Below are 10,948 nucleotides of genomic sequence, written 5' to 3'. Positions count from 1 at the left end.
GTTTTGATTGATGAGTCTAGAGCTGATGTTAATGCTAAGTTAGAATTATGGAGACAAACATTGGAAGCTAGAGGTTTTAAGTTGAGTAAGAGTAAGGTTGAATATATGGAATGTCGGTTTAGTAAGCAACGAAGTAGTGATGGGAGTGTAGTGAAGCTTGGTGAGCAAGAAATACCGGTGAATGATTATTTCAAATATTTGGGATCCATCATTCAAAAGTATGGAGAAATTGATGGAGATGTAAATCATAGGATAAAAGTTGGGTGGATGAAATGAAAAAGTGCAACTAGAGTGTTATGCGATCGTAGAATGTCATTGCGGTTGAAGGAAAAGTTTTATAGGACGACTATTAGACCCGCTTTACTATATGGTACAGAATGTTGGGCTGCCAAGAGACATCATATTCAAAAAATGAGTGTAGCTGAGATGCGGATGCTTATATGGATGTGTGGAAATACAATAAAAGATAAGATTCAGAACAAGGAGATACGTAAGAAGGTAGGTGTTGCACCCTTTGAAAATAAGATGCGAGAGAATCGTTTACGGTGGTTTGGACATATTCGGCGAAGGCCTAATGATGCTCCAGTTAGAAGGTTGGAGAAATGGGAAAATATATTAGTTAAAAGAGGTCGGGGTAGGCCTAGGAAGGCTTAGATGAAGATGATAGGAAATGATATGAATGCTTTGAACCTCACCGAGGACATGGCATTGGATAGAAATGATTGGAGGAAAAGGATTCATGTGGCAGACCCAAAATGAATTTCTTTTTTTGGTACATATCGCTGACCCCAATTGTTTTGGGATGAAGGCGTAGTTGTTGTTGTTGTAATCATAATGTGACACATGTTAAAACTATTAAAATAATATTTTAAAAATATTTTTTGGTAAATTTTTTTTACATTTATTAAAAAATAGCCGATTCAGGTCTACCGACTATCAAATTTCGGACGATACACGTACCGGCCACACCAATAGTGATAAACATTCAGCTTACCAAATGCAGCTAAGGCTATATGTGGAAGCCTTAAATGAGAGGTTGTATTGTGGTTTCTGTGATGCTCTTAAAGGGGCATTGCTAAAATAATGCATTGGGACTTGTGTTATCCAAATTTGAACACCGTCCATAAGAAGATGCCTTTGGCAACTGGGTCTCTCAACACTACACTTTGCCCAAACATTTATTATTTTAGCAACACACTCAAACCGTGTTTCCATCCCATTGCAAGGCTCCCCTCCCATACATAGCCTAAAAAAAAAAAATTTGAATTTCATTGACATCCCAACATCGAAGCGACAGCGACCCTGTTCGAGCCATGACCGAACAGGGTCCGACCCTGTTCGGTTCTGCTGAGCTGGGTTATGAACCACGGCCAATACAAAGTAGGGATGGCAGTGGGGCGGGGACCCGCTTTCCCCCGGTCCACTGCCATCCCTAACACAAAGTGACATAATAAATCAAGATAAAGATGGATGAGCTGTGGTGGTGAGGTCCTTTGAACATAATAAAGTAACACCGAATGAAGAAAAAAACCCTAGTGGGACCCCACGACCACCCGGACCTACGTGGGTCCGTCCATCCTCTCATTTTCCCACCAATGTAGGACCCATCAGTGGGACCGGTAAATCCATTCCGAGCTCAATTGCAAGTGACCGGGTAACCGGATGAGGTTAGGTTAGGTGGGTTCACCGTTCACCAACCCCTCCTCTTCTCCTTGCCGTCCAGCTCCGACTCCTTCCCACTATTCGCCACGTCAGCCTGGTGCGTTTGCCACGTAATCCATTTGGAGAAGAAGTCACACCTACCTACCATGCTAAACAAGCGTGGGGTCCTACAATACATTCATTTAAAAGAATACCCTTGAAAGTGATTAGTTCTAAACACTAATCAAGCTTTGATTGATCGCTTCAATAATACGCTTCTAGTTCCTGAAGCACCCCTGCTCATTTCATACAATAATCATTACGTCCTTATTTTCTTCTGACGTTACCACAGCCGTACCGACCTTGATAGTAAATGGACCAAACCCTGACCATAAGGAATCTAATTAATACCGTCACGAAAAAGACCACCATATTGTTGGAGTCACTGTCAAAACCTAAATATCTCTCTCTTTGAATATACAACTTCACCAAACCTCAAAGTCGATTGGCCTAATGACTAAGGGGGTGTCAATGGGTCGGGTTTGACACTAACACAACGTGTACAAAACCCTATAAGCTTAGGGTTTGGTGATAAATAAGAAGGTCCGATTAGAATCTGAGTCAAACTCAAAGGGTTCAATTAATATATGAAGCCGAGTATAGTTTGTAAAATTTCATACCAAACCCAAGCATGACTTAGTTCCGACTATGATTCACAAATTTTTAATGTAAAAAAGAAAAAATATATATTGTTTTATCGGGTATGGCCCAAGCCTAAGGGTGTCAATGGGTTGGGTTTACCCGGACCTGATCTGTACCAAACCCTAAAGGGTCCGAGTGCGGTGATAAATAAAAGACATGATCTTGAGTCCAGAACGAAGGTCCTATTAATACATGGAGTAGGGTATAGTTTGTAAAATTTTATACCAGACCCGAAGGTTCGATTAATACATGGATCCAGGTATAATTTGTAAAATTTTATACCAAACCTAGGCTTGACCTGAGTTCCGATTAAGACTCATAAATTTTCAATGTATTTTTTTAAATAACGCAAAATTTCAATGTAAAAATAATAAAAAAATATTATTGTACTGGGTATAGCCTAGGTCTGGTTTATGTAGTTCTTATCGGGTCCAGGTATGGTTTATCTTATGGTGGGTCTGATTAGACTCGGGTCTAGATCCGATACCATACTCAAAAATTGCATCCAAGTCTGGTTTCACCTTGATCCAAACCAAACTCGACCCGTTGACACCCCTATCCAAGCTTGGTTCATGTAATCTTTATAGGATCCAAGTATGGTTTTTCCTATGATGATTATGATTGAACCTAGGTGCATATACGTTTCCATCATCTCAAATCAGGTCTGGGTCTGGTTTCACTTGAGTCCGAACCAAACCTGACCTATTGACACACCTACTAATGACTCAAGTCCGACCCATGGTGGGCTGGGCCGAGTCGGCACACCCGACCCATTGCCTACCTCTACTTGGACCTACTATGTTAGTACGGAGAATAACCAAATTTATGAGGCGTGGTTAGGTGATCGGGCCGAGTACTTTTCAAAGTACTCGGGTTACATAAAACACAAAAAATTGCTAAACCGTGTTGTGATTTTTTGTACGCAGAAATTGCTATGCAAGCTGGGGTTAGGCGGAACGTCCGTGTCTTTTCTTGTCCCACCTTAATTCATGAACTTGGAGCGTACCTTGAAGAGATAAATTTCACGTCTATTACGGGTATTTTTTTTTTTAAAGAAAGTTCTCACCTTCAAAGACTAAGCCAACACGTTTTTCAGGTGTATTAGGGTATTAGGGTTTTTTAAGATTTTTTATTTTTACTTTTATTTTCTTCTCTTTTTATAGTAGATTCTTCTTTTCTTACTCCTGAGATGTGATTTTACTTTCTTTGCTTGATTTTTGTAACATGGAGAATTGCATTTGCATCGGTTGGCTCAAATAAGACCAGTGCAATACGGGTCTCGGTTTAGGCCAATTTGGATAAATTCTTTAGTCCATTTAAATTCCTCTTAATAATCAAGTGAAAATTAGCCATTCATACCCATCGAAATCTTGGTGCTCGTTTATTTCAAGTGAGTTTGCGTCCAAAGCGACAAAAAAAAAAAAAAAAACACCAGATTTTTGTGCAAAAATGCTTCCTCGGATGAAGGACTGTAGAGGTGTCAACGGGTTGGACTTCTGCCAAAGTGGCTGGATCCAAACATGGATCCAACTATGAGGTGTAAAATAATATTTTTATAAGAAAAATCATACCCAGTAAAATAATATTTTTTTAGGTTTTTTATATTAAAAGTTTATAGATCTTAATCAAAACTCGATCGGATCCAGTTTTTGGTATAAAATTTCATAAATTATACAGTCAGCTTAATAATTGGATTGGACCTCATGGATCCGAACAGAATAGTTAATAGGACCCCTTCCTTTGTTACCAAACCTTGACCCTACCGGATCCGGTAAGGGTCGGGATTGGATCATTCCTGACCCATTCACACCCCCTAGGAAAGAGTGCTACTGCATTTTTTTTTAGGAAAACCTGACTTTTTCACGTGATAATGCAGGCACGGCTGGGGCCTCACTAAAGAAGCATTTGTTTCATCCGCTGCAGAAAAATGACACATTTTCGTATGAAAACGACCTCTTCCTCATTTTCCCTTGGTGAAATGAACGTGCTCCTAAAACCGCACATTTTTATCGCAACCAAACAAATGAAGACGTGATCACATCGGTATCTGAAGTACAAACACAAGGACACGTTTTGTAAATAAATGCAAACGCAGTGGCATTCCTATCTTTGCCATCCAGCCCTTTTTTTTTTAAATAGAGGTGGGTGGTGCGAGATTCAACCAAGAAGGCCTCCAACCTTCTTCGCACTAACATCTCTCTCTCTCTCTCTCTCTCTAGAATTACAGGATCCAGAGAGTCTCATTCTGCAACATCTATTGATCCTTAGATTTTCAAGAGAATCAAGAAGAGCCCATCTTTTGACTTTGGGGAGATCATTGTTGAAGGTATTTGTTCTTTTTTGCCTGATTTTCTCGTTTTGCTCTGTCCTCTTCTGCGTTTGAAATGATTTATTTGAGTGTTTGTGGCGTTCCTTTGGCTTGGAAACCAACAAGTACTCAATTTTAATTTCTTTATCTCTCTTTTGGAACGTGTCAGAAATTTTTAGATCTAAAATTTTCAGAGTTCTCATTGTGCGGACTAAATATCTGAACCATCTCTGAGAATTTGATTGTGTGGTCTACTCATTCAATAAGTACCAAAAACAAAGTTCTCGCGTCCACTCACAGAGAGAGAGAGAGAGAGAGAGAGAGAGAGAGAGAGAGAGAGAGAGAGATTTCAGAGCCGTTGATGCCCTGGATGAACAGCATCTAAGGTTTTCCAATGGAACGGCTGAAAAAATAGTTCCTCCATGGTCTTTCGGATGCCGTTCATCGCTTGGATGAACAGCATCAGAGCAGTCACTGACCTAATACGCTCTAAAAAACAAAAAAGATGCACGCGGAGAGAGAGCTTTACAAATTTGGTTTGATGTTACGTTGAAAGTTTGGTTTAAAAGTTGAAGGTGCTTTGGTTGCGAGAAAAAGGGCAGTTTATGCTTCAAAGTTCAACCTGAACCCCACATCCGTACCCCATCGTGATCCGGTGTTTGTGCGCGAGCGTGGGCTCACATTTTTTTGATACGACACAACTCAATTGGGCCTGATGTTGGACTCACAACACTGAATCTGCTCCCAAAATTAACCCCAACATGGAGTGGACTCTGATCACTGCCTTATTAGTGGTCGGACCCACCAAATATCATCAGTCCTGCCTAGTTGTAGGGCCCAGTTGGCGAGGCTTGCGTCCTTTACTTTTCCACGGATGAATTGGTGGGTTTGGTTGGTGAGCCGAAACACTTTTGTTGGAGGTAGGTAGGTTCTTTCTTCTTGACTACATTTCTAGTTTTTTTTATGCATGCATTATGAATGAGAACCCACTTTTTTTCTTTTTTGTTAAATATATCTGTAGGACGAATGTCTAGGAAAATAAAACCAACAATGCATTTTGGACCACCCAACTGCTAAATGGATGGGTACCGACATGTGTGTGTGGCCTTTTCTCGCAACCAATTCTCTCTCTCTCTCTCTCTCTCTCTCTCTCTCTCTATATATATATATATATATATATATATATATATATATATATATATATATATATTCTGAAGTGTTTCGCATTTGGAGAGGAAAAGCTGACCCCATTTTAGTGCAAAAGATAATAGCGATGAAAAATAGTTCGAGTGTATGCAGCCCCACGAGTGGTGTGCTTGTTATGACGACAGAAAGGAACATACAGAGAACTAAAGAATGATAATTAATTTTCAGCAACAGGTTTCGTTAAATTCCAGTAACAAAAAGTAGTTTGCCACCAACCAAGTTTGTGCATTCTGGAGCCGTCTGCCAATTAATTGGTATAAGTGTATCTTCCACTTGTTGATGCCCAATCAAAGCGAAGTCTCAAATTTTGAATTGTTTTCTTCGGTCTTATGTTTGGCATGACATGAAACATCACCAAGTTCATAATATACATGTTTTAATCAATCATCATACTATGATTTTGTTATTTCTTATGGCATGTTTGAATGTTCTTGTTTTTGTGTTTTGGGTCGGACCTGGTGTGGGGCCCATGCCAGTCTGAGGGTCATGCAAACAGGATATCTTAGATCCGAGGATATGAGATCTCCCCCATATCCTCGAATTCCAAAACCGTGTATTTTTAGTTTGATCGAGGGGTCAAGCCAAAGATCCTTGGATGTGATTAATCTCCTAAGATTGATCTAATTAGATTTTCTTTCATCACATAGGAAGGGCTGGGTTACTATGGTGACCTCGTGGCAATCTATTTGATTTTGTATCAAAATGCTCAAGAAATTAGGATTTTTTTTATTAAGTTAGGTCATTTTGGGACATGCTAATCATTTATCATAAAGAGATGAACTTCAAGAGAATGATTGGGAGTTCTTGCAATGTGGAAATGTTTAGTATATATAGATCTTTCAAAAAACAAGCATGAAGCTTGAATAAGCCAATTCATTTGGGACCCTGCAAATCCGTTCTTTTTCTTATTCAGAGAGCCACCCTTTATCTTTGTGTTTTCATATCGAGATTTGGTGTACGTGATCACTTCCTACATATGGGGGAAGGGAAAGAAACAAAGGCATCTGCGATTCTGCATCATTTTGTGGAAAAGAAAAAATTTAAGGCTATCCTTGGCATCAAATGAAGCAAGAGCATTTTCTTGAACACCCAACATTTTTATTGCTTTCTTGGTGTATGCTGGTTATATATTGATATACATATTCATCTTGGTTGTACTTAACAAATTGTGTTTGCATCATGCAGGAAGATGAAAATTACAGTGAAAAACTCAACCATGGTCCGGCCTGCAACCGAGACCCCGCAGCAAGGGCTGTGGAACTCGAATGTGGACCTTGTGGTGCCAAGGATGCACACACCAAGTGTTTACTTTTATAGGCCTAATGGCAGCCACAACTTCTTTGATAGCAAGATAATGAAAGAATCACTGAGCAGAGCACTGGTTCCATTCTATCCTATGGCCGGAAGGCTCCGGAGGGACGAGGACGGCCGGATCGAGATCAACTGCAACGGCCATGGCGTGCTCTTTGTGGAGGCTGTTGCCGAGGCTATGGTGGATGATTTTGGAGATTTTGCTCCCACCATGGAGCTCAAGCAACTCATACCCAAGGTTGAATACACAGAGGACATCTCCTCCTACCCTCTCTTGCTGCTTCAGGTAATGATCAGTCATGTTCACAAAGGCTTTCCATCTCCTTGCTTTATAGTTTAAGCAGAAGGTACATAACCAATAATGATGGTCATAGTTTTCTATGCGGTGCTGCTGTATACTGTGAGCAGTTGAGCACTGTAATGAACCGTCCATCTCATGTGAGCGTATTCTGGTGGGTCCCACTGTTTGCGCGATGAATGGCAGAAATGGATGCGGTGGGGATGCCAAAACACAAATGAAATGTGATTTAGCATATCACCGGATATGTTTTAGTAATCTCTCATGGGATCCAGAGTGTCATTCAAATGTGAGAACGAATCTCGTTTGCACACTATAACCAAACGTCTGAAGATGAAAATGAGAAATGGGATGTGATTTGAGATCCCATCAAGTGAATGTCGTGTGGATGCCTTTTTGCTAAGAAAGAGGCTCTCTTTCATAGGAAACTTCCTATGAAGGGGTGAAACAAACACCTCCATAAGAAATACGTGGGAAAAGTTACATGATAAATGCAAAAAACATATTTCTAGGTATCGCCTTTAAAGGAAAGTGACGAATACCACTTTGGGGTGTGTTTTGCTTCACCTACTTGGGCGAGAAAATTACATGATTAAAGTGTCTTTAGGGATGGCAGTGGACCGGGGGAAAACGGGCCCTGCCCTGCCTCGCCCCGTTTGGACTGGGGAATGAAGGATGTGAAATGGGGATGGAGCTTAAAATCAAAACCCATATGGGGGGTGGGGATGGACTTATGCTTTTCCCCGTTCTGCCTTTTTCTGCCCTGTCCCCGATTCCCATTAGTAAAATGCTAAAATATTCTTTAGAGATGACAGTGGACCGAAGGAAAACGGGGCCTCACCCCATTTGGACCGGTGATTGAGGACATGGAACAGAGAGATGAAGGTTAAAATCAAAACCCGTGCGAGGATGGAGGGTGGAATTTTGAGATCACTGCCATCCTTAAGTGTCTTCTTTTTTGACAGTCAGGCAAACATGTCAATTTTGGTTAACAAGTAGTGAAAGAAAAACAACTTTCTATTTTTTGACTACATGTTAGATCCTTGAAGGATCCTAGTAGATCCATACTCATGGGATAATTTAGGGGAGTATGCATCCGTGCGGAGCCTCCTTATACGGAAACAGAGTTGGACCACCCACCACGGGAAGAGATTTCGGTGAAAGGGGGACGGCGGTCACATTGATTTCGAGGCTCTTTCTTTTTCCACGAGGAAAGAGAGCCCTCTGTTTGTGTTGTCACGGCCAAGCTTGCGGAAACTCTTCGTGCTTTGTGTGTTTTTATGGAAACCTCACCGTTTCCGTTACACACACGTACCCTTAAGAGAGTTTGATAACGCCTAAAGATTCTCACCACGGGATAAAAAGAGTAAACTTTCGGCATGGGTCCACACACCCTATCAAACCAAAGCAGGTTATATGTCCCCCCCCTGAACAGGGCCGGTACTGAGATCTCATGTTCGGGGGTTCCAAATAGGGCCACGTATAAGATCCAGACCGGCATGGATCCCGATGACTGTCCGCATCATACTGCATTGTAATTTGGTGCTGCAACAAAGACTTAAGTACCCTTTACCGCCATTCGCTTCATAGGGAAAAAATACATCTTCACTTACTTGCATTGGTGGGAAGTTTTTCTTTCCTGTTTTTTGAGAAGAAAAAGTCGCTGGTGCTTACCTTTTTTCCTAAAATAAAGTTGAAAACCTTATCCTGCAGTCAAACACCCACCCCTTAGGGTCAGAAGGTGATCAATTCAAAGGTACTGGGATTATTAATTTATGGTTGAAAGAAAAGCAATTTGCTACCCGCAATTGTGGACCGATCTAGTTGAAACTTGAGACTCAATCTCTGGGCTGGACCGTGTTTGGCAGGTCACGTTTTTCAAGTGCGGAGGCGTCTCTCTGGGAGTCGGCATGCAGCACCATGTAGCCGATGGGTACTCGGGCCTGCATTTTGTGAACTCATGGTCCGATGTCGCCCGTGGCATGGACGTAAATTTCCCCCCATTTATAGATCGGACCCTCCTAAGGGCAAGGGATCCACCCAGACCCTCCTTCCCCCACATAGAGTACCAGCCGGCCCCACCACTGAAAACCAAGATACCCTCCCAGATTCCCTCAGAAAAACCCCAAAACACCCTTGCCTCTGTGGCAATTTTCAAATTCACCAAGCACCAACTGACCACCCTCAAGGCCAAGGCCAAAGAAGGGGACAACACCATCAGCTATAGTTCCTATGAGATGCTAGCAGGCCATGTATGGAGATCCGTTTGCAAAGCCAGGGGCCTAGACCATGACCAAGAAACCAAGCTGTACATAGCCACAGACGGCCGGTCGCGGCTCCGACCAGTACTGCCTCCGGGTTTCTTCGGCAACGTGATCTTTACGACGACGCCATTAGCGGTCTCAGGGGACCTCATGTGCAGGCCCACGTACTATGCAGCTAGCAAGATCCACGATGCGTTGCTGAGGATGGACGACGAGTACTTGAGGTCTGCACTAGACTACCTGGATCTGCAACCTGACTTGAGCGCGCTCGTCCGTGGGGCCCACACGTTCCGTTGCCCGAACCTGGGGATCACCAGTTGGACCAGGCTGCCTATCCATGATGCTGATTTTGGATGGGGTAGACCAATCTTCATGGGTCCTGCTGGCATAGCATACGAGGGTCTGGCCTTCATGCTGCCGAGCCCTCTCAATGATGGTAGCCTTTCAGTGGCCATCGCTTTGCAGCCTGATCATATGCGTGTGTTTGAGAAATTGATACATGATATATGAATTTTAATCCAAGGTTTGCTGGATCATGCAATATTTGGGCATTTGTAGAATAGTTTTGTGGCCAAACCGGATCGGCATAAAAAAATGCCATCTTATTATAGAATGGTTAATCCTGATATCCATTTCTTAAGTTGTGTTTTTGTGTATTAATAAGCCTTCCTTTTCTTTTAGATACACTTGAATATACATATTATGATGCATGCTGTATTTTTTCTAAATTTTTGTATCCATATATACTGGTATATATCTTCTACTGTCTATTGTACCATACTATGTGTAAATGCATTTAGCATGATTTGTTTGTCAGCATTGCATCTTGGATTGTTTCACAATACTAAAACATGTTTTTTTGAGTTATGAAATTTTAGTGCATTGTTTTACTTTCTTCGTTGGAAGTAGGGGGCATACCATTCTAAATGCTCAGGGTGGGTACCCAAATGAGGGGTGGAGTCACAAAGAGGAAGCTCTGTCTATGAGAGAATGGAGCCCATGACAATCCATACTCCACAAGTTGGACCTATTAAACTCAATAAGCTCATCTAGCTTCATGAAAGTTGTTTATATATTTGTGTTACATAATAAATGAAAAAGGGGTGTTGGGCTCTTGTAAGGGAGGTGATGGGTTCAGATCCTGCCACCTTCTCACCTTGTTGTGTGTGTTTCTGTTGTTGAGTTTAAAATGCCCAACTGCCTGAGCCAAGTCAAGCT

The 10,948-nt window shown here is 41.7% G+C and overlaps 1 protein-coding gene across 1 annotated transcript; it reads left to right on the top strand.

Moving 5' to 3' along the window:
* The first annotated feature begins 4,526 nt into the window (after positions 1–4,526).
* Positions 4,527–10,271, top strand: LOC149842196 (shikimate O-hydroxycinnamoyltransferase-like). Its single transcript, XM_089998979.1, has 3 exons — positions 4,527–4,669; positions 7,043–7,454; positions 9,335–10,271. Exons 2-3 carry the CDS (start codon positions 7,047–7,049, stop codon positions 10,238–10,240), a joined length of 1,314 nt encoding a protein of 437 aa, XP_089855105.1. The 5' UTR covers positions 4,527–4,669; positions 7,043–7,046; the 3' UTR covers positions 10,241–10,271.
* The last annotated feature ends 677 nt before the right edge of the window (positions 10,272–10,948 follow it).

Source organism: Nuphar pumila, chromosome 3, assembly GCF_984573655.1.
Source record: "Nuphar pumila chromosome 3, dmNupPumi1.hap1.1, whole genome shotgun sequence".
Lineage (NCBI taxonomy): Eukaryota > Viridiplantae > Streptophyta > Magnoliopsida > Nymphaeales > Nymphaeaceae > Nuphar > Nuphar pumila.
This window is presented reverse-complemented; position numbering and strand designations above follow the sequence as displayed.